The sequence below is a fragment of the Micromys minutus genome (genome assembly GCF_963924665.1).
Source record: "Micromys minutus genome assembly, chromosome: 24".
Taxonomy (NCBI): domain Eukaryota; kingdom Metazoa; phylum Chordata; class Mammalia; order Rodentia; family Muridae; genus Micromys; species Micromys minutus.
The window spans coordinates 41188031-41213121 of NC_137959.1; the positions used below are offsets into that span (position 1 = coordinate 41188031).

The 25091-nt window shown below is 44.9% G+C and overlaps 1 protein-coding gene across 1 annotated transcript in view; it reads left to right on the plus strand.

Annotated features, from left to right (window-relative positions):
* Positions 1 to 25091, plus strand: part of CDH13 (cadherin 13) — a 961236-nt gene that overhangs the window by 606821 nt on the left and 329324 nt on the right. The window contains exon 6 of the mRNA XM_080936858.1: positions 21710 to 21854. Coding sequence (XP_080792984.1) covers positions 21710 to 21854 — 145 coding nt within the window. The remainder of the gene's footprint in view (positions 1 to 21709; positions 21855 to 25091) is intronic.

Here is a 25091-nt window from a genome sequence, read left to right on the forward strand (position 1 = left end):
GGGAGCAGATAATATTTAATGGACACAGAAGGTTAATGAATCGTTTCATAGAGTCATTGACAAACTGCAGAGACTACAAAGAGAGGAGATGAGAAAGAAGGCGCCAGGCCAGGATCTCACCTGGCCCTTTAGAAAGCTGCTTTGCCTGAGGATGAGTTTGCAGAAAGGCAGGACCCCTACTCTTCAAACAATTGCTTGTTATTAATATGCTAATCTGGGTCAGGTCTTCTAGACTTTCTTTTTTTTTTTTTTTTTTCTTTTTTTAAAGTTGACTCTTTTCAGTGACTTCCTTTGTATAGTTGGACGAATCTCCTGGCATTATATAACTTGAGAATATCAATTACCACCGTGGCCACTTGATCAGCTCCCAAGGGCACCAACACCCACCATCCAGGGTGGGGATTATTTCCATTGACAATGACTACATCATCAGCCCCCTCCCCCACCCCCTTTCACTTTACAGAAGCCAAGGTATTAGAGGAGGAAGTGGAAGAGCCAGAGGACTGAGTGGTACTTCTCTTAAACACATAGGGAGTCTTGGTGACATTCTGCAACAAAAGATGAACATGCATCATAGAAGTGTAACACGCCTGTTTGATGTTTGTTCGGCATAGCAGGAGAGTCCTAGACCTTCAGATTAAGCACTGAAGGTCTAGGGTAAACAAGCTGTTGTTAATGCTTAGACTTGATGAAGCTTGGATAGCAATGTATTTAGAAATATAAATACTGGGCAGAAAGGGTACGTATTGGCCCTGCTACTGGGAGTGAAGAGAACCAGGGCTAGCTGCCCGACTCATCTGCCCTGTGGTCATCATCATACCTTGTTTCTGCCCATGCTTAGGAGACCCTTACTGGAAAAGAGTCTCAGGTTGTAGTTTGTATGGATGCCTCACCTGTCAATTAAAATGCTTGTCGCCCACAGCTTAGGGCAGGGATTCGAGGTAGGACATGGGGAGGAAGGAAAAAAAATTGAGGGAGAAGGAGAAAAGGGGAGGAGCCTGAAAAGAGGTGAGAAGATGGATGCACGGACGGACACACGGACACATGGACTCATAGTACCTGAACACGGGTAACCAGCCTCATGACAAAATGTAGGTTAAAATAAGTAGGTTATCCTTAGGTATGATATCTCTAGTCAGCAGAGAGCTTGGGGATATGCCCAAGTATTTTTAAATATAATTTGAATCTGAGTCTTATTTTTGGGAGCATGGGGCTGGGAGACAAAACCTGTACCTAACGTCAACAAAACAAACACAAATCAAGTGGGTTCAGTTAGAGAATCAGTTTATGGTGAGCTCTTATAGACATGGGGGAGGGGCTACAGAAATTCGGTTTTCATAGGTAGTTTTGAGGAGAAGAACCGTGATTTCCATGACCTGTGTCGAAGTGAGAGAAATTCTACACCGTTTTTCAAAGAAGAGAGAGAAACAGGGCAAGAAAGATGGGGGAAAGTTGGGAGACCCTGCTTGAGGTCAGTGGGATGGAGTTATCACCCTACAAGGCCCAACATTGGCATTATTTCAACCCAAAATACAGAACTGATGGACTCTGGGTTGGGAAGGGACATGAAGGCGTGGGAGTCGGAAAGATATAAGGACTGTAAACCTGAGTCTCCTAGGCTTCAGGAAGCTGTCCTGAGAGAGCAAGGCTGTAAGAAAGTGGAAGAGCCAGTTCTTTAATTCTGGGGAGGAGGTGGGGGTCTCATGGACACTGATTACCAGGAACAGCTGCATCCTTAGTAGCAGTTACCATGGCCGTGGATGAAAGACAGCCGCCACCAGGTGATTGTACTAATCCGTTTTCCTGCTAGAGCGTTTAGAAATCTGGAGTGTTTGAAGACACTGGCAAACAGGATTTAAAACAATTAGAACCAGGTCCAAGTGAGGACCAGAATCAGCTCAGGGGGCATCAGAAGGCAGAGCCTGGTTTAGAGACGAGCAGGGTAAAGCACAAGAAGGAGCCAGGCACTTGGAATGAGCAGATTTAGGGAAGAATTCTAGACTAGAAGCTGTCTTAATGAAAGCAATTGCCTTAAGCTGAGTGGAAGCTGCGATGGGTGAGCCCAGGGCCAAGGGATAATTGGGAGGGTTGCCTTCAGCTGCAGAGGGCCATGTGGGTGGGTTTGGAGCTGTGGATGCTTGTGGTATGTCACCGAGGGCAGTACTTGCTAGCCTCCGCAGAAAGCAGAGAGATGGGTAAATAGGTACCTAGCAAGTAGCCAGCCTCAGCACCCATGGGAGGGACAGCGCTCCTCTTAGTTTTTAAGAGACTGAATTAAAAAAAATTATCCCTGAATTGTCATGCACTTACCACACAATGCTTGTTCGTTATTCACTCATTCATCTGGTCATTTATTGATGAACTGATCTCACTTGTTTATATAATCAACAAATACTAGGCAGCATATACACACTAGATACTGAGGAGATACAGAAAAGCACAAAGCCCTCCTGGGCTGGGGAAGGTGGCAAGGCCACTTGCCAGCAAGAGCCCAGGAACTGTTTTAGAAAACAGGGAGCAGGTAACGGATTAACTCTGGGAGGGTCAAGCATCCTGCTAGAGATGGCCCCACCCCAATCCTACCTTACTAAAGCCCATGAATCCACTCATTCTGGTTCCAGAACCATCTGACTTTCTTGGCACCTACAGGCTATAATTAACCACTGGTATTAGCAATGGCTCTGGGTCCTTGGAAGTTTGAGCCATACCTTGGGTTTTCAGAGGCAGAGTAGCATTGGTTTAGCTTGGTTGGTTCTCAGTGTTTATCACTGAGCCTCTGCCCACCGTTCACCACTTTGCACAGACACGCACTTATCTATTGGTTCCTATGCATTTCTCCATCCTGTGCCTCATCTAGGAGGCCAATCCATTACATCTATTGTCATTTAACCACTAACAGGATGAGGGTTGGTGATAAGCTGGGGGGGGCGGATACAGGGAGGGGGAGGGAAGGACTGGGGAGGGAAGGGTGTCCTTGTGCCAGCTACAGTTATGGGAGATTCAGCATTAAAATCAGACTTCCTACTCTTAATGTCTGTTTTAAAACAATAATTGATTTATTGATTGATTGATTAGTTGGTTGATTGATTAAAATTCCCTAGAAGCTAACACACACACATACACTATGGTCCCTGCCTGTGACCTTGCAGTATACAATGACCCGGTCTGCCTGTCTTCCCCCTGGAACCTCCCCTTGCCTCACAACAATCTTTCCATGCTGGGATCTGTGGTAATCCTTCTTCTGTGCCCACTTGACACAAGAGGATTACCTCCAGCAACCATGATGGGGTGTGATTCCCATGTCTCATGTGATCCACCCATTCATGTTGTACAGTTCCAGACTCCCATTCTCAAGGTTGTGCAGCCATTACAGAACATTTTTACTAGCCAAAAGAAACCTTAGTCCCCCCAAACAGCTAAGGCTGTTCTCCTCACCTTCCCCAGAACATGTAACCACCACCCCGTCTTTATCCTACAAGTTTAGCAGCTGTGAACATTCTCAACAAATGGATTATATGGTGTGTGGTCTTGTGAAACCATCTCTCCTATTTTTGTGTCTTCTTTTTGTGCTCAACTCCCCAGGTTTCCTTAGACCTTCATGCCTGATTTTGCATGGAAGGTTTTTGACTGGAATGCCAATGATTTATCAGTGGCTACACCAAAGAGGAAAAAACACACACACACACACACACACACACACACACACACACACACACACCCTTTCCCAAAAAACACCAGCTGTCACTTAAGTCCTTTAAGTAGGAGTGTGGCCCTCCACCATCCATGACAAAGTGTTGAGAGCCCCAGCCTCAGAAGGAATGGTGTAATTGTCTCGCTACTTTCCTTGATTCATGGCCCTTTGGCAGCTGTAGATTTCTGCACGAATTGCCTCCTGTAGCAATCAGAAGCTCCTCCAAGGAAGGCTGGGCACAGCACTAATCTATGGGTTTAAACAAGAGTATATAAGAGGAAGTTGGAAAAGACGAACAGTTAGCCAAACCGCAGTAGTAGATTTCTCCTGGAGAGCTTATCACCTCCTCAGCCATGCTCTTTTGACCAGGTTTACAGAAGCTGGCACAAGTTCCTTCCTATGGAACAAGCCTTGAATTCAGAAAACAAAAACAAGAACAAAACCAAAAAACCAAAAAAACCAAACAAACAAACAAACAAAACAAAACAAAAACCAACTATTGGTTTCCCCATTAACAGTCTGCCACAGCTCCATTAGAGGGATAGTTATTGTTACGTCATAGGTGGGTGGGATAGTTGGTGATGTTTCTCCACCAAAAGCCTGCTTATCACCCTCTGGCACTAGGAAGGCCAGCCAGTATGGAAGAAGCTTCCTGCTCAATCCTACCTCCATTTCTAATAGCCTGTGACCCAAGTAAGTATACAATGTATTCAGCGTTAGCATGTCACCACTGAGTTCTGGTGGGCAGCCAAGACCAATGGCAGGGCCATTGGGACCTCAGTAGCCAACACCTTGCCAAAAGGTATCTCATACCTGCCACCGCACTGGGAATTTTATCTAAAACCTTTGGCTTCTGGGAGAAGTTTTACTCAACAATGGAATAAACCACATCACTATTCTTATTCCCTTCCTCCTCCATTACTGTTGCTAAGGCAAATACCAACTGCTTTTCACACAGGTAGACCCTAAATTTTTGTGTGCACTCGTGCATGCTTGTGTGCATATGCCAAAGTCATGAAACTAGGAAGATGACCACAAGAGGTGAAGAAGAGACTTTTTTGTTTGTCTGAGGTTTCACTATATAGTCCAAGGTGACCTTGAATTCTCTCTTTCCTCTTCCTTCAGATTCCCAGGTACTGAGATTATAGCTTTAAACCCCTAAACCAAGCAAGACAATTTTTACAAATTATTAAAGCTGAGAGTCTGACATAGAAAATTAAATATAACGAGGACACTATATATGTATATAATATTTATTTATGCGTGTATATATGTATATATATAGAATTGGATGAATAAATGATAATGATAAAGAAAAAATATGAATATAGCTAAATTTATTTAGAGACATCTCAGGTTGTCAAGATTTTTTTCTCCTATTCCTCCCCTTTTTTTGCATTGAATGCCTAGAATATATGTCAGAAAACATTTCCTATATAGGGCCAGATAATAAATATTTTAAGCTCTGTGAGCCACAAAGACTCTTCAGTAAGTACTTGGCTCTGCATTCCTAAGCCTGAGCGGCCACAGGAAAGAATGGGTGTAGCCTCGTTTCCACACTCCATCTGCAAACAGGCAGGAGGTGGGGTCTGGCTCGGGGGGCTGGGGTGTGGCATCTTTGATAATGTTTCAGTACTTTGTGCCTTCATGTTACTGTTTTTAATTTTAGAAGATTTTTAAAAATATACTTACTTCTGTATGTTGTGTCTGAACGTGTGCACTCGGTGCTCACAGAGGCCAGAGGAGGGCATTGCATCCCCTGGAGCTGAAGTCCCAAGTGGTTGTGAGCCACCATGTGGTTGCTGGGAATGGACCCCATGTCCTCAGCTAGAGACACACATGCTCTCAACTACTGAGCCATCTCTCCAACTTAACTTTGTATTCCTACTTATCTCCCCACAATCCCAGTCATGTCTCCTCCCATCATTTGTCTCCCAGAAGACTCTGAAAATATAGCTGAGCCAACACCTTGTTTAGAAAATGTTCTTTGACCTACAAAATGGAACCAGGAACACTGCACATTAGTGAGTTAAGCATAGCTTTCTGTTGTCACATGTCATCCATCCTTTTTAAAGAATCCCTCAATTCTGCTCACTCTCACTTGGACAGACATTTTTTCTCAACACTGAAGTCCACAAGCTGCTGCTTTAAAAAAGAAAAAAAAATCACCAAATACATAAAAGATGCTGTGTAAATGTTAGACTGAAACTCGAGAGAGGGAAGATGCTGTGTGCCAAGTGGGGTCTCCTCCTGGCACAAGTGAGGAGGCAAGAAAACGCTAGACTAAAGAAAGCAGAGGGAGACAAAGGGATTCACTAAGCAGAAGGCAGCAGACAAAGTCATCACTGAGGAGGAGGCCCCTGTGAGGAACTGAGTCCCAGCCTTCCCCTCTGTTACCCTAGAACATAAAGTTTATTCTTCTCAACTAGAATTTTCACCAGGTAACAACAGTGAATATTGCATTGGTCTTCTGGGGAATGTTTTAATAGAGGTGCCTCTCTCATCATGCACTATACCTACCCTGATGCACCACATCAGGAAGTCCTCTCCCATCTGGGGCTAATCCTGGGTGGGTACTAATCCAGGCTCCCATAGCTGTTTTCAGGACCACGGACAGCGCCCAAGTGGTCGGTTTATATGTCTATTGAAGTGTTTGGAGAGTCCAGGGATGGACTGCTCCTGGGTCGCCACACCAACCGAAGTGTTGTAGAATCAACCTCACAAGTTCAGAAGTAAGCAGAAGTGTCAGCTGCACCGTGCTTCCGTAGTTCTCACCTGCTGTGCAGCAGACCCTTGCCCGAGTCTGTGAGCTGCCATCTTGTCTGCAAGCGAGGCTGCGAGTGTGTTGTAGATGCATGCAAAGGGGACATCAGGGTCATGGAAGTGGCTTTCAACGACACTTTAATTCTGAGCCATCCAGGACACTTGAGAAAGTTGAGTGGCTGTTAGGCAAAAGGAAAGTCTGAGAGAGTACATGATGAAGCCAAATATGGGCTTAGTTATAAATAGGGCTGTCTATACTGCTTGCTCAGCAAAGAGACCATTCCCCAACCTGACGCAAGGGCATGTGGCCAAAAGAGATGAGATGATACAATCTGGGTTGAAATCCAAAAGAATCTAACAGCAGGGGTCTGATCATGCTGCAGTCATGACTGACTGCTTGAGGCAATTTTTCCCCCACAAATGAAAAATCAGAGGAGAGATGCTGAGCTAGGGTTCTAAGAATGGCGGGGAGGGATTTATGTAAGAAATATGAGCCTATTCTGGGAACTTGGATTGCCTCATTTATAAAGGCAGGGACAGATGGGATCACTTTGGTGGGAAGGAATCTGTATTAAGTTCTACTTGCATTATTTGCCTTCGTTTAAATATGCTTATTAGTAATATGTGTGTCAGAGCAAAATCGCCCGCTATCAATCATCACCAAACAATGAACACTCCCATGTAGAATCATCAGTCTGCATGTTTTTGACAGTTACGAGTGCACTGAAGTTGTACTTGAAATGGAAGGAAGATGTTTCTGCTGAATTCTTAATGCTTTGTTTCGGGGCTGGGTCCCCTTCAAAGAAAATTTTAAAGGTCTTCTTTCTCTCTTGTCTATTGAACTGTTCTGGAGGCAGAGTAAACTATCTTCCTGATAAAATGGAGGGGGGGGAATCCTTCGCTGATTCTCTGTATATTTCATTTATGGAAAATGAACTCTCTGGGAGACTTTGTGTGCTGTAGAGACAGAGCACGCGTTGTTGTCCTGGTGAGCTCATCTTTTAGCAGACATCCGACGACAGCATCGTGGGCAGTGTCCTAGTTAGCTTTAGTGTGTCAACCTGACACAGCCTAAAGCTACCTGAGAGGAAGGCCTACATTGAGGGATTGCAAAGATTAAATTGGCCTGTGGGTGTGTCTGGGAAGACTTGTCTTGATTGTTAATTGATGTAGGAAGGCCCGCCCCACTATGGAAATCACTGTTCTATGAGGAAGCCGTCCATCATCCTGGGCTCTATGAGAAAGCTAAGTAGGTAGGCATCAGCCTGTGGGTTGAACCAGCAAGCAGCATTCCTCTGTGGCTTGTCTGACGTTCCTGCCCCAACTTCCCTCAGTGATTGTGAGCTGATGTAAACCCTTTCCTCCCTTAAGTGGCTTTTGGTCATGGTGTTTATCACAGCAACAGAATGGAAGCAGAAGGTGGCTAGTAACAACTGGAGCTGGGGGGGGGGGTGGCAGCAGAGGAAGAGCTGGTGCTCAATTCTTCAGGAAAGGTATCTGCTCTGGAGGACAAGTGTGGAAAGAGGGGATGAAAACCTATAAAGGAAAGAATGTGTCAGGTGAGGAAAAGCCCTTGCATAGGTCCTGCAAACACAATTATTTGGGCAACTTTGAAGTATACCAAGAAGTGTGTGATGGTACCCAGGTGGTTCTAGACAAAAAGACCCAATCAAGGATGTATCCAGTTAACCTAAAAACTGCAAGATACCAAAGCCAGAGAGAAAAGTCACACTCAAGATTTGAAAGCTAATTGTGGAATCTGAGGGGCATGAGAGAGAGCATGGGATAGTTAAAAGACAGCTGCATGAGCAGTAGGTGACAGCTTGTCCAAGAGGATGACCGGCAGATAGTGAGCAATGGCCAGGTTTAACATAGAGTTTAAATTTCTAGTGGGGACCGGATATTGGGCTAGAGGTATGGGAAGCTCAAACTGTGCCAGTATGCACTAGGGGATGGTTTTGAGTGTGCTCAAACAAAGCTAGTTTCTTAGTTAGACATGCTTAAGAAAGCAGGGTGGTAGATTGAAAGATGGCTCAGCAGCTAAGAGTAAGTACAGCCTTTTCATAGGAGCCGGGTTAAATACACAACAGCCACATGAAAGAGGGAGGCTCACAGCCACCTGTAACTCCAGCCCGAGGGAATCTAACGCCCTCTTCTGGCTTCCATTGGCACTACATGTTTGGGGTATGTGCATGCACACACACACACACACACACACACACACAGAGAGAGAGAGAGAGAGAGAGAGAGAGAGAGAGAGAGAGAGAGAGAGAGCACAAGGAGAGAGAGATTGATTAAAGTAAAATATTTTTAATCAAGAAAGCCATAGGAAAGAGCAGAGAGACCAGTGTTAATGAGATTCAAATTATTTATGTTGTTCCTTACCACAAAACTTTTTTTTCACAGTAACCAAGTCCAAGGAGATTGTGTCCCTGCAGGCCACAAACATTGGCAACATGCTTTGTTTTTAATGCTATTTTCTCTTTGAAGAACTCATACATGAATACAATGTATTTTGATCTTATCCACCCCTTACTACTTCCAAATTTCTCAGCCCATCCCCCTCCTATGCTTGTATTATTCTCATGACTATTAGTCCCCCAAGCCAAATAAGTTCTGGCCATCTATAAATGGGGGCGGGGTGGAAAGTCTGGCTCATGAACGCAACCTACTAGCAGCCACATCTCCATAAAAAAGTGACTCCCCTTCCTTACCCACCATTATTGACTCTTTTAGTTTGACTCTGATGTTAGCATGTGCCTGTTACAGATGTAGGACAAGAGCCTAAGAACCTTACCTACAGGAAAACAGTCCCTGTACACCCTCCTAACATGGTCTTATAAGCAGGATGTCTGTTTTCCAAAAGTTTTATCTTTTCACGTGTCCTCTTTTTCAGTCATAATTTGCTTCTTAAATATTCCACTTGCATTATTAATGTTATTTCTGTGCCAGAAATACATTTTCTTTTCTCTAAAGTGTTTCTGCAAGGTGATGTTCTACTTTTACTGATTCCAGAATTCTCTCATGAGTCTCCACTTAGAATATGAAGTGTTTTTTATATTTCCCCCATTTTATGCAAAATGTAAATGAGTAAGCCATCATGTGTTTCCTTTCTCTCTCCCTCCCTCCCTCCCCCTCTCTCTCTCTTTCTTTCCCCCCTCTCTTAGCCACACGCTGTCACACACACACACACACACACACACACACACACACATTAGTCTTTTTTAGAAGTATAATCCTCAAATCTCTGCTGAATTCTGACAAGTTATGCTTCAGAAAGACATCTTTTTATTTTTTTATCGGATATTTTATTTATTTGCATTTCAAATGTTATCCTCTTTCCTGGTTTGCCCTCCGGAAACGCCTTATCCAATCCCCATCTCCCTGCATCTATGAGGGTGCTCTCCCACCCATCTTCCCACTCCTGCCTCCCTGCCCTGGTATTCCCTTACAATGGGGCTTTCACAGGACCAAGAGCCTCTCCTTTCACTAATGCCTGACAAGGCCATCCTCTGCTACACATGTGACTGGAGCCATGGGTCCCTCCATGTGTACTCTTTTGTTGGTGGTTTAGTCCCTGGGGGCTCTGGGGGTTCTGGTTGGTTGATATTGTTGTTCTTATGGGGTTGCAAACCCCTTCAGCTCCTTCAGTCTTTTCTCTCACTCCCCCACTGGGGTCCTTGTGCTCAATCCAATGGTTGGCTGTGAGCATCTGCCTCTATTTGTCAGACTCTGGCAGAGCCTCTCAGGAGACAGCTATATCAGGCTCCTGTCAGCAAGCACTTCTTGGCACCCGCAATATTGTCTGGGCTTGGTGTCTGTATATAGAATGGATCCCAAGGTGGGGCATTCTCTGGATGGCCTTTCCTTCAATCTATGTTCCACTCTTTGTCACTTTATTTCCTACCTTGAGTATTTTGTTCCCCTTCTAAGAATGACTGAAGCATTCATGCTTTGGTCTTCCTTCTTCTTGAGCTTCATGTGGTCTGTGAATTGTATCTTGGTTATTTCAAGCTTTTGGGCTAATATCAGTAAGTGCATACCATGTGTGTTCTTTTGTGACTGGCTAACCTAACTCAGGATGATATTTTCTAGTTCCATCCATTTGCCTAAGAATTTCATGAAGTCATTGTTTTTAATGACTGAGTAGTGTTCCATCGTGTATATGTACTACATTTTTTGTATCCATTCCCCTATTGAAGGACATCTGGGTCCTTTCCAGTTTCTAGCTATTATAAGTAAGGCTGCTATGAACATAGTGGAGCATGTGTCCTTGTTATATGTTGGAGCATCTTTTGGGTATATGCCCAGGAGTGGTATAGCTAAGTCCTCAGGTAATACTCGAATTTTCTGAGGAACCGCCAGACCATTTTCCACAGTGGTTGCACCAGCTTGCAATCCCACCAACCATGGAGGAGTGTTCCTCTTTCTCCATATCCTCACCAGCATCTGCAGTCACCTGGGATTTTGATCTTAGCCATTCAATTTTATTACATTTATGACATTTATTTCTGTGTGTTTGTGTGTGTACATACATGGATAGATGGGTCACACCATATATAGAGAGGTCAGAAGGCAAAATTTGTGAAATGAATTTCTGTTTTCACTATCTGGGTATCAAATTCAGACCATAGACTCTGGGACAAGCTCCTTTACCTGCTGAGCCATCTCTATGGCCCAGAAAGGTGTCTTACCACCAGCTGTAATGAATGAGAACATTTTTTTTTCTCACAAGTTTGCCAGGTAGACTACTGTTTTTGTTTTTGGTTTTTTTCCCTTTTTTGACAATTTTATAAGAAAAAAAGAACTCATTTCATTTTTATAATAACTTTTTGTCTTTATGTGTTGCCATTTGGATAATTGTTATTTTTCCCCTATTGATTTTTTTTTAAAGCAGATTTTAGTAAACTCAAAATAAACCAGGGTTTATGGGATACAAACATCTCCTCAGCCTCTGTTTACTTTATTGGGTTATTTTAGCTTATAAAACCTTTCATTTAAGTACCTTAATATATCAATAATTCACAGAGCAAATTATGGTTCCGATTATAACTCAGAAAGGTCTTCTTTGCTCTGTTTCATAAATATTCAACGGCCCTGTACCCTCTTCCTACCTGAGCCTGCCTAGAATTGAGCAGATTATGCTTTAAGTCTTTGTACACCAATTTTGTTACCAGTTCTGGTAAGATGATGCTGATACATTTTGTGCTTAACACATTGACTTGAAATCTGTAAACTTTAGAGTACAGGGCCGAAGGGATGGCTCCGCAGTTAATATTGCTGCCCTTGCAGAGAACCGGAGGTCTGTTCTCGGTATCCACGTTGGGTACCTCATAACCTGTAGCTACAACTCCAGAGCAACTCACAGCCTCTTATGTATTCTTCCGGGGCTTTACTCATGAGCACACAGACAGACAGACAGATAGACAGACAGACTGACAGACAGATAGGCAGACACACACACACCCACTTTTTTTTTAATCCTCAAAAAAGCACAGCATTCACTTCTATTAGTCTACATTTTGTCTAGGATGCGTGAAATACACAAATAAAAATTAAGTCCCACCAGTGGTTTCCCTGTAGCTTTGCTTTTCAAAGTATTATATTTCTTATTTTTTCACAAAAAAAAAATCTTCTTGACCCTTGCACATGGTTTTAATGGGCCTGGCATAATTCCATCATTTATGATTTATGTAAATTCTACTGAAGCCAATTAAAATTTCCAGCCCGCGTCCCCTCTGGAGTCACAGGCTATTTACTGTGACTTCACCTAGCTGCTCAAATAAAATTATTTTGAATATCGGCATTGACTTCTTCTGCATAATTAAAGTTACTTCAGAAATTAAATGGAGAAAAATGTCCTCAAAGTCCAGTGTGGTTGTGAGCATGCATATACATTAGGAAAAGGTGTTTTTATTGTAGCTGCAAAATCGAACACACTTTCTGAGCAAGATTCTTCTGTCTACACTGGGATCATCAGAGCACCAAAAAGGAAAAGCTTCTCTAAGCTTCTGGTAATAGGACTGAGGTCTTTAATTAATAACATAACAGATATGAAATCTCCATCTCCCTTTAGGAGGTAAAATGTGAGTTTTGTGTCCTCCAGGGGGGCAGACTTACATGCAGTCACATGAACATGCAGGGGAAGACTACCGAGGGTCAAAGAGCTCAATCCTGGGACCTCTCCAGGAGTTGTCCTCAACTTGGATGGGTAAATGCAACTAAGAAAAGTATCATGAAATGTAAACGGTGGCTGTCCACAAGAAATCTGGATTATTTAATACAGGATTTCAAGAGGACAAAGAACAACATACAGAACTGAGATGATAGTTTCACATCCCTGTTTGCTGATCAATAAATAAAGATCCATGGGAAGCAAACGATTTCCTAGGAGGACTACGTGGGGATGACTGAGCGCCTCTTTTAGGCTGAGGCTCCTCCCCAACGCACACATAGCAGCCAGATGCATCTTCTTGAGGCTCCCTGGCTGCCACAGGGATCTTGACCTCTGGTGTGACCCTGGTTTGTGCTACTAATGCCCTGCAGCTACACAGCAAGGTCACGTCTCCTTGACAGACCCACCCCTGTTTGGAATTTCCCCTGTGCCTGGCACATCGTGCTCCATACATGTGTCTTTCTCTTCCTTATATAATAGCACACACAAAGGGGCACTCTAAACTCCATCTGTTATGTGCACAGACTGAGACCCAGGGAAGCAGTTACTCAGTCAAGTAAGAGAGCTGTGTGACCCAGTTTACCTAACATGGCTTTGGGCAGTGCCTGTTGTTTTGGCATGATTATTAATGGTATCTACTTTCATCCTAAAACATATTCTGGCTTGAACAATAAATTATGTGGACACTGTATTAATTTCCTATTGCTGCCGTAACAGATTATCCCTAACGGAGGGACTCAGAGCAAACATTTATTATCATGTTGCATTGTGGGTTGAAGCCTGCACGGGGCTTATACCGTGTGTGTAACTTGGTGTCTGAAGAGCTGCATACACATATGTGAGCTCCAGGGAGGAATCTTCACCTTCACCCTTTTGAGTATCAAGAGGCCACCTACAGTCATGGTAGTCATGGTCATGGTCCTACCCTTCATGTCTAAAGCCACCAATTGGGCAGGTCAAGTCTCTCCGACACTCTATTACTGAGGCAGTGCAACTAAGAAAAGTATCATAAAATGTAAATTATGGGTGTCAAAGAGAAATCTGAATTGTGTGATAGGAGAGGAGAGGATTTCTAGTCTCCTTTCTTCTTAAACACCATGGCATTACATAGGCTCCAGGATCATTCAGGAAGAAAACTGTTTTAAAGTGAGCTGTCCTGCAGCCTTTATTCGACTTTACTATGTAATCTGCTATATTCCTAGGGCCCAGAAATTGGGGCATGCCAGTTTTTACAAGGATCTGAAAGGGAAACAGAGCCAAAATTGGAAGCTCTCTCCTTCGTTCACGTCATCTGTGGGGACGTCCTGGTGGGAAGAAGGCTGAGAGTTGGACAGAGCCTGGGAACAGGGGATCAAAACTCAATGGAAAGTGTCTATTGATGCTTAGGATTTGCATAGCACTTGACTGGTTATGCACTGCACAGCCAAACACCTGCCTTCAAGCTGTTTGTGGTCTAATGAGGCCAGAGACCTCTATGCTCAAGATGGATGGATGAACAGATAGATGATAGATAGATAGATAGATAGATAGATAGATAGATAGATAGATAGGTAGATAGATAGATATTAGAAAGAAATATAGTAGATATACAGGCAGACAGACGGATACATAGATGATAGTAGATAGACAGTATATAGATAGACAGACAGATATATGATAGATAGTAGATGGACAAAAAAGATAGATGTTAACAAATATATGTATTGTGTTTAGGTATATGTATATACATACTGTGTGTTCTGCATACATACACATATATGTGGTGCATGCCTCTGTGTGTGTGTGTGTGTGTGTGTGTGTGTGTGTGTGTGTGTGTGCATGTGGGTATCCTTAAAGAGAACTTAAGAATGCATATCAAATCCACAGGAGCTAGAGTTACCATGGCTGTGAGCTGGTTGACACAGTGCCGGGAACTGAACTGGGGTCCTCTGGAACGGCAATATGTACTCTTAACTTCTGAATCACCTCTCCAAACCTAAGATCAAAGTTTTATGTGGCAACACACACATACACACACACACACACACACACACACACACAGAGAGAGAGAGAGAGAGAGAGAGAGAGAGAGAATTCTCTCTGAATTTGTAGTTCAGTTTAACTGGAGACACTGTATGTGGCTCATCCACAGCAACCCGCAGAGATCCTGTTGTGGTCCCAGCTTTGTTAACATGGGCGCTACAAAGCTGAATGCAGAGAAGGAGGCAGCGTTTGTTACAACTTTTAAGCTAGTTCAAGCAGGAGTTCCTAAAGATTCAGTTCTCAGACAGTAGCAGGAAGTGTGCCACAAAGAGGAACTAGAGATAGAGAACACTCACTGAGTGACAGTGTCTTATCTGCACAGAGGAAACCGAGTCTCCCTGCATTAGAGCTGCAGCCAGCATAAGATCTTCCTTGATTGTGACTGAAAACAAACCCTTGTGCACAGCCCACGGATACACAGACATGCGCTAGAGCATCTCAACAACAACAGAAGTCATTAGCTGTGAGTGTCTGTGTTTTACTGTTATTTCAATGCTCTGCCCAAAGCAAATCAGAAGCACCAGAGTTGGGAGAAGGTCACGAATGTGCTCCCTGGATGGTTTCTCTTCAAAATGACTCACCAGGGCATTGACAGCACCAGGTGCTGTGTCTCTGACTCCATTGATCCTGGCCTCCCTTCTGTGACTTGAATCAGCCCATGCGACAAAAGACACTGTCTTTTAAGAGCCGGCTCCCTATCTTGGCCTCCACTCAAAAACCAAACCAAACAAAACAAAAAGCCATGTAACTAGTTTTGTTCTTTATCCCTTTGTCCCGCTGTGTAAGATCAGGATGTCAGACTCCATGTGTCTCGCGATGGGAGATGAGAAGATGAGCCAAATGCAGGGCATGGCCTTAACGGTTTGTTGTGGTGCTGGAAGCCAACACGTGTGTGCGTGCTTTTGTGGCTCTCTGTGCCTTTGCCTTTTGAGGGAATCCTGTTAATGAATCATACAAATAGCATTGCAGGCATTACAGGGCATTAATTAAAAAGCCCTTGGCTTGCAAATTGCGACTTTACCAGTTTACATGTCTAGTAGAGAATATCACCTGACTCACTTTCCCCTACATGGAAGGAAAACGAGGAGCTGGGTTCCAGGAAGGATGTTTAAGGGGACTCTACCCTCATGGCCTTCCTCAATCCTGTCTTCCCACATGCAGGACTCAGAGTAATACCCACAGCCCAGCCAGCATGGGCCATACCTTCTGAAGCAGAACTAATACAGGATGTCCTCACACCCCTGTGCCCAGCTACCAAACCTGTCTGAACTGGAACACATGTCACACAGCATCTTCACCTACCTACCTGAGGAGAAAGCATATTTGCTCCAGAAAGTTTAGGGGTGCTTTACATCCTTTCTGCCTCTGACATTACGTATCTCCTTTTGATATTTATACACTTGATGTTTATATTCTATAATTTCTGTTTGGCTTTCCTTTCAGAAGCGCCTATGCCTGCCTGTGGTTGAGGAGACAGCTCATTCAGTGGAGTGTCTCCCAAGCCTGAGTTTGTTGTCTTTGTTGTTTTGTTTTGCTTTTAGGTAGGATCTCACTGCTTAGCTCTGGTTAGCCTGGAATTGACTTTGTAGACCAGGCTGGGATTGAACTCACAGAGATCTGCCTGCTTCTGCCTCCCAAGGGCAGATCTAAAGGATGTACAGGATCTGAATTTGACCTCCCAGAACTCACATAGAAAAGCAAAGCTTTGGTGACAGACCTGTAATCCCAGGGCTAGAGAGGTGGAAGCAAACTGGGACCCACTGGTTAGTCAGTCTAGCTGAGCAGGTAAGACTTGGGTGAGTGAGTCTCACACACACACACACACACACACACACACACACACACACACACATACACACACACAAACACACACACACACACACACACACACACACACACACTGGCCAGGGGGAGGGGCACAGAGCTGGGCTGCTACTGTAAGGTGCACAATCTGTGCTCTGTGGCAGGGGGCTGTGTGATACACAGAGGTTCATCGTGCCTGTTGGTAGGTACTCTTGTGACTACTAGTGAGGCTATGCCCACTCGCTGTGCTCCCAAATTCACAGGAAACTTTGCCCCCGTGCTACAATCTTGTAAATGTCATATAAAATGTCATATAAAACCACAAAGCAAATGCCTCAGTTGGTAAAGCTACCCAAACCAAAAGCTCAAGGCAGGCTGCGGCAAGGCCTGCAAGGGACATGAGCAGAGGGAGGAAACCACGGACTTTGGAGTCAATCCTGAGTTCGGATCCTGCCTAGTCGCAAACTGGCTTTGTCACTATGGACTGTGACTCCAGTTTCTTTGCTGCAATCAATGTCCCTCCAAGTTGTTTTGAGGCAGATGTATTAAAAAACCTGGGCATGGGCCGAACACCAAATAAACGTTAATTGCCTTCTTTTAAAAAATAAGCTGTCAGTTTAATATGTTTGCTATTGTTTACCATGGGGGCTTGTGTTGATCAATTAAGACAACACAGAGTCAACTGGCCCAGGGCCCATGAACTCAGACTGACAGTCAGCCTCCTGTGCCGGGGCTGGGGAGAAAGGACAGATGGTCAAAGCTGAAGCCAGAGCTTTAGACTTTGGTCTCTTAAAGAGAAACGACCTCTTCAGAAGAGGGGTTCATGCAAACAGTTCTGTGTCGGGCCTCAGATCTGGGTGTTCACTAACCAACCAAAACCTTCCACCATGCCTGTCCTCGGGACCCCGCCGGGGCAGATATGGAAAGGCACACTCATGAATGGGCACTCCATGCTGTGGAAAGTGTTACATCCAAAAGAGCAGCCATGAGAGGGCCTGGTTAGTCTGTAAGAACTCAAGGAGAGTCCTAGGGTCTAGGCTGGAATGGAGAGGAATGGACAAGAAACTGGGAAGCTCAGGGTTAGAAGGAGGGGTGTATGTGATGATACCTGGGTTAGATGTGTGCCCAGAGGTAAAGGAGCTAAGAAGCCGGCTGTAGTTGGATGGTAAGAAACAAGAGGACCTCCTTGTGATGTGGATGGAGTTTGTAGAAGTGAGATGGGGTGACACTGTCGAAGGATTAACAAATAAAATTAGATGGGATTAGAGAGATGACTCAGCCAATAAAATGCTTGTCACGCGAGTCTGAGGACTTAAGCTCACCACCAGAGCACCCACATAAAATGCCAAGCATGGGACACATGCTGGTAGCTCTGGTGGTAGGGGTGGAGGCAGAGGCAGGATTCTTTGGGCCACTGGCCAGCTTGTCTAGCCATATTGATGGGCTCCATGTTCAGTTTGAGACATGTGTGTGCAAGCAGGCACACACACATGCAGGCCTGCACACATATGATATTTACCTGAGGAATGCTACTATTGGAAGGTGACTATTGTGGATGACATAGAGACATGGTGGGCAGTGTGAAGGGGTCAGGGCAGACCCTGCAGTCATGATGGTGAACCCCAAAGTGCCCTTTCCAGTGGCCCTGGTGAGAGTGGCAGCGCCAGCCTCCAGAGGTGGTGACAGGGATGGGACAATACATTTAGGAGCAGCATGGACCAAACCCTGATGGGTGTCTGGAAGCAGAAGGTTCACAGTCGGATGGGTCTGAGGCCACCTCTTGGTCACAATCCTGCTCTCAGCAAGATGATGAGCCTGTGGCAGCCTCAATGACGCCTTGAGCTTCTGAGGCCCATGTCCCCTGACCGTGAAGACTGGATTAAATGACTACACATGAAACACTCATGTCGTTACTAAAATAGGCTGAAAATGGACCCTCGAACACTGAAGTAAGTTTTAGGTGATCACAGTCACTCAAGCCTGTAATCGGCTCAGGAGAATCCGTTCGCTTGAGACCATCCTGAGCTACAAAGGGGGATCCAGGTCAGCTAGAGAGAGGTGGGGAGTAAAACTCTGTCTCAGACAAACCAACAACAACAAAACAAAAAACTAAAACTAGAACAAAACAAAACAAAATGGAAAGAAAGAAGAAAAAAAAAGCTTTGGTGACAATCCAGAGCCATCCTTGTGTCAGAAGCCTCTGTGTGTCACATCAGAGCCTTGACAGCAATCAGTGAGTCTTTGGGAAGCCCTTGACAACCACTAGGGTCTAGAAGGGACAGGCCGGGCTCAGAGACTGGGTCCTACACATCTAGAGGCTTCTACAGTCACAGGCCGTCTGCCCCACAGCTTCCTCCTCCTCTCTTTGGGGTTGTGCCTCAGTTTTGCAACAGCCATTAAAGGCCGGGAGGTCCAAACTCTTCCCTGGAGGGACCGTATGGGGCTGGATGCCATGGGAAACTCATTTCAGCAAGTCCCTCCCAGTACGAAGGCTGCAATGAAGTTGCCAAGTGCAACATGTTCATACACTGCCGGAGCATCTCATCCTCATTACCCCCTTTGATGTTCAGTTTAAGTTTGGTCGGTGACGTTCAGGTTTTCACAAGCCCCACATTCGGCCGTGGAACCTTAATGTGAGGTATATGCATTCATGTTTTATCACTCCAGGGGCAAGTTAACCATTGAGAGCAACTCTGAGGAGCTGGCCAACAAACCAGCCATAAAGGACTGCTGGCGCCATTTCCTCTGAGCCGACATTTTGTGGCTTCCCACCTTTGACCACCTGTCCATGTCCTTCTCTTGGTGGGCCCTGCCAGACAGCTTTCTACTTCAAAGATGATGGATTGGGGGTGGGTGCTCCTCCCTTTGCTTGTATCTATCTTGCTTTGTTTCTGAGCCCCTGGAATCCGTCATGTGATTCACAGGACACAAACATGGTTTCAGACTTTCAGAGGAAGAAATTTGAGCCTTTGAAGCATTTCACTCAGGAGAAGAAAAGGAAGAAAACAGCATCGCTCAGCATTGATTTTCTGACACAGACAGCCCCTCTGGAATGTGAGAACAGTGTCCTTCAGAAAGCCCGTGTTTGCTTTCCTTAACATAAAAATAGCATGGGAAAGATCCAGGGATGTCAGATTCTGTGTGTGGGGGGGGGGGTGGTGCACTTGAGTTTGACACACATACACGTGTTGTATAGGAACGTGTGGTGGCCAAAGGTCAGCACTGGGTGTCTTCTTCCATCACTGAGATGGGATGTGATGATTGGTTTTGTTACCTTGACACTACTTAGCATCACTGGAAAGAGAGTCTCAACTAGGAATTACCTAAATCAGGTTGGCTTGTGGGCATATCTATGGATAATAGTATTGGTTATATTAACTGTTGTGGGAAGAACCACACACACACTGTGGGTGGCACCATTCCCTAGAAAAGGGATCCTGGACTATTATTCAACTAGAGACAGCAAATGAAGCACTAGCATGCATGCGTTCATTCATAGTTCTCTATTCCTAATCATGTTTGTATGCTATGGCCAACTCCAACATAGTTCTCATGTTCCTAATCATGTATGTATGGTTGTAGAGCCAGTACCTGTAGCTTCCCAGGAGAAGTGGGGTGGAAACCTGGGCTGAAAGTGGAACTAAACTCTCCTAAGTTGCCTTTTAAGGGGTGTTTTACCAGAGCAACAGGGAACTAAGACTCAGTCTCTCACTGAAGCTGGTACTCACTGATCTGGCTACACTGACAGACCAGCAAATCTAAGGGTCTTCTTGTCTCTGCCTCTTCCTTGCTGGGACTGTAGGTATATGGTGCTTGCCCAAACTTAATGTGGTTCTGGGCATCTGGATTTAGGTTCCCATGTTACCAACTGAGCCTAGTCTCCCAAGCCCCAGCTTTAAGACAATGTTTCTTTTCTATTATATTTCCTATGAGTGCAATGTCAGAAGGCTTTGTCCATTTAAATTAGCTTCTTAATCAAGGAATTGTCTGCTCAAAAAATCAAATGGGCAGAGGAGCATGTGTGTGAGTGTATGTGTGCCTGTGTGTTCCTGTCTATGTCTGTGTGTGCATGCATATGTGTGCATGCTTGAGTGTCTGTGTATACTGCGTGTGTGCATGTGCGTGTGTGTGTGTGTGTGTGTGTGTGTGTGTATGTTGACACAGAAGATATGATACTACTAAAGACAAACAGAAAACAATGCCTCTCTTCACGCAGGCCCAGTTTCATCTGATGTGCACATTTGTATATCACAAATATGATTGGAATGTTTATGAGCGAGGCCTCACCCATGAAGAAACCAAGGAATTGGTGAAAAGACTCTGTGCTTTGGTTTCCACTGACCAGAGAACATGGCCATCTCCTCTGAAGGGAGGAACACTTGTATTCAAAAAACCTTACTGCTTTTACTGAGTGAAGCCAAGGCCCAAGTACGGTTTATAAATGGAATGCATGGTCCTAAGAGTGCCCTGGGATGCCATGGTGTGACGCTCTGCTTCCAAACCAGCAGCGAGGCTGAATTTTCATGCTGCCTTTTCAGCTGGGATCTGGAGAGGCTTTTCTTTGGAAGCAGTTGATGGGTGTATGAAGTCTCTGGCTTCTTTTCCCAGTGGACAGGAGACCTGAGGTCTCAGCAGGGCCTGCACATGCCAGCCTTCCTACCTGAGTGATGCCTGGAGATGCATATTCATCTGAGTGTCTCCTCGGCATCACAACAAACGCTGCGGTTCCCCCAGTTTGTGATGTTCCATGTATTATTTCTATCAGTGTAATGTTTCTCCTAAGGATAATGAGATTGGAAAAACAAACAGTATATACACATTTTCCTAACTATGGTGGATTGCAGTAGTGTGTGTCTCTGTGTGTGTGTGTGTCTGTCTGTCTGTCTGAATCTGTGTGTGTGTATCTCTCTGTGTGTGTCAGTGTATGTGTCTATCTATCTGTGTATCTGTGTGTGCCTGTGTATCAGTACATGTGTCTATGTGTGCCTGTGTGTGTGACTGTGTCTTTAACTTTATTTGCAGATTTGATGATTTTATTGAGAATTTTTCCAAGGGGGATTTAACACATGCCCATCTTTGGCTTATATTGCAAACTGTTTAGATTTTCTGTTCTCCTGGTGACAAGCCATAGAAACCCGAGTTTCAATATCATCAAAGATTCAGAAATGATTGATACAGCCTCCTTTCTCTGGGGAACCTTGTCTTGATTTTAAACATAATGGTTTCTTTCTCTCCCAATCTCTTTGCCCATATAGCTGTTTGTGGAGACCACAGATACCAGTGGCAAAACTCTGGAGGGACCAGTGCCTCTGGAAGTCATCGTGATTGATCAGAATGACAACAGACCCATCTTCCGAGAAGGTCCTTACATTGGCCATGTCATGGAAGGGTCACCCACAGGTAGGTCACACACTATCTGGCCATTTGCATGGTGGCCCTGAAAATGGCACATGGCTATCTTTGCCGATTCTGGCTGGTTGATAGCATTTGATTCTAGCAAGGGCTGAAGGTATGGAACTCAGCATATCAGGGGCTCCAACCCATGAAAACACCTTCCTTTATCTGAGAAGGTGATGTTTTATCCAGGGCTCTGATGCCTGGATAGTGTTGAGAACTGTGTGGAGAGTTGGCTCACAACATAAGGGCTGAAGGCAGAAGGGTATGCCTTCTGGGGTTTTGATAAGAATTTTCTCCACATAAATTGCTCTGTGAACCCTTTTTATAATTGCCTTTCAATAAGAACATTGTTGGTATGACAGGCTGAGCCTTTTCCCTTTTTCATAGAAGATGCTCGGAGAGACACCTTTTGTCTTCAGTCAGAGGGCTAAAGGCAAGACATTTCTCTCTGGAAATACATGTAGCTGTTATAGAAATGACTCCAGGCCTCAGAGCCTTGCTATTTTTCACCATGTTTAACCTATTTGGGAAGGGCTTAGAATTTAGAGTTCCCAGAACATTCTAATTAAAGTATCCAGTGTCCAGCAAAAGTAGTCACTCCTGAGTTTATGACTGTGACAGTGAAGAACAGAAGAGACAGAAAATCCCTGTTGGAGTCGACTTTAATTTTGTGCTCCGAGATACATTTGAGTGGCAAAGCTCTTTATTAAATTAAGAATGCTGCTGTTGCTGGTTCTGAAGTTTTGACTAAACAATGGGCCAAAAAGTCAGTCAGCAAGCCATCAAGGAGACGGAGGCCAACTTGGGCTGTGTTCTCTGCCTTTGTTGAACTGATGGGGTGTATCAATGACATGTAGATACTGGAGACTTTTGGAGACATTGCCATGGCAACCTCTCCAGACTACCAGGTGAATAATGGTATGCAAGATGCCTCAAACCTCCCTTTAGCTTCACAAGCTCATTCTCTCTGCTCCTTATCATATCCTCAAAGGGCCGGAACAGGCATCCCCCACTCCCAGATCTGAACGTGCTCTGTACAAATGATGGCGAGTTTGCTCTATGTTTTCCCCAGGGGTATGACTGGGAGAGATAGAGGGAGAGGAATGGTAACAAGCCTGGGGAGATGCAGCCTGGGCAGCTGAAGTCAGATCACTTCCGGCCAAGTAGACCTCACGGTACCTCTCCAGGGCGTTCTATGGATAGAAAGGGGACTTCTGATGAGAAAGACCCTAAACTTCGATTTTGATGTTTACAGAAAACTACTTAGAGGAGCTGAGGGGCAGAGCAGGTCAGCAAGATGGACTGAGAAAGCTATTAAAGAGGCCTGAGTGTGAGCCAGGCAAGAACAATTTCTTTCTTGCCGCACGTGGGTGGTCCCCAGACCCTGAGTGTCAGTAGCCGGGATGGGGATGGACTGGAAATGTGAACCTGGCGTTAAAGTGTGTGGCGCATCAGGGGGCTGCAAGCGTGACGCTCTCTATGTGTTACATGTGTGTGATAAGATGAGGATCAATCTTCCTCCCACGGCTGTGTTAATAGAGTTTAGAAGCATTTCAGGTGCTATGGCTTTGTATCCATGCCACACTTTCAAGGAGAAAATTGAATCCTTTATGCACACTGCATTCTTTAATGCACAAAGATATCCGGTTAGGGGGCAGGCACGTCTCTAGGAGAGATAAGCCAGCTCACACTTCTCTTCATGATTGATATTATCCCATAAAATACATAAGATTTGGACGGCCGTGTGGAATAGATGCCTCTGTGGGGGTGAGGAATGGCCCTGGTTATTGTTTTCCTCACTCTCAGAGCCTCTAGATTTAATGCTAGAGCAGTCATGGGAAGGAACCGTTTGGTGTCAAGAATGCAGATGCTGGGGCTGGGAGAGGTGGGGAGATAGTCTTAGTGGATGGACAACTGCCTAGGCTCATTAGCAACCTGCAAAGAACTTGCAAGGGAGGACAGTCTCAGGGTATCAGGAGGGTGGCTGATGTTCCATCCTCCTCTAACCTTCTCCTCAACTGAGATCCTTTTACACCATGCTTCCTTGTTGAGTCTTCCCCAATTGCCCTCCATCTTAGTTGTTTTTATTATTATTTTTTTGTTGTTGTTCATTCATTTGTTTTTGAGACAGAGTCTCAAAACTTGGCTGTTTCAGCTCTGCTGGCTGGCCAACGAGTCCTGATTTGTCTCCTGTCACCCCTTTCTCAATGCTGGGGTTATGATGTACACTACCGTCAAGAGCAGACAGAAATGAATGTGTAAATGAATGAATGAATAAGTGAATGAATGAATGAGTGAATACACCCATACTATCTGCTTGTTTTCTGTGCGAAGCTAGCTTTCTTCCCTCTTATACAGTTCACGCTCCACCCATGGCATGTATCTATTTTCCCTGTCAGCCTGGCTCAGTCCTGGGCCTGAAGATGGCAGGGCCTGTATCATCTTGATGTATCTGCCCCTAGCCCTCACCTATTCTTGGACCTTGTGTGAGCCTAAGACCCAGGAGTCACCAGCCCATGGGTCTGTTCTGTTCCGCTCCGTGTTTGTGTTTGTGAAGTTTCATCAGGTGACGGAAGATGAACAGTCTTCCTGGCCAACAGCGCAGTTCCCCAAATCCTTTTTGATTTACTGTGTGCCTTCTGGGAAAGATCTGGAAGAAGGAGGGTAAGACATGGTGTAATCTCATCACTTGGATCCCATCTACCTGGGGCCGGAAGCACTGCCAAGGTCCACACAGCTTCACAGAGCCTAGTACCCTGGAAAGACCCTTCTGTATACTGCCCTCTCACTAACACTCTAAGCTTTTAATTCTCGATGAAAAGGGGGCGCCACTGCCATTTTGCACCCAACTCCACATATTATGCAACTGCTCCTGGGTCCAAAACTAAACCTTAGCATGGGGTTTAATGGCCCCCACTCAACTTTTTAATAAAGCGGGACTTCAGACAAGCCCCCGAGCCCCCTAAAAGTCTCAACTGCCTTGTCTGTAACATGGAATGGGATAACAGTGGCTGGCGTATGTGGGGACAAATCTCTTAATGTGAAGAGTAAACAAGACAGCAGGGCTGTGTCGTGCTTAGGCCTTAACAAATGCTCAGAGGAGGCCGGTGTACAGTTGCGCTGTCAACACCGAGATGAGTCTTGATGCTCTGACATTGTTCCCTTCAGCAAAGTTAAAGCAAAGAGACACATGGTTGGCCGCGAAGGAGAATTCATTTCCCAGCGATCTGGCACCGTGTC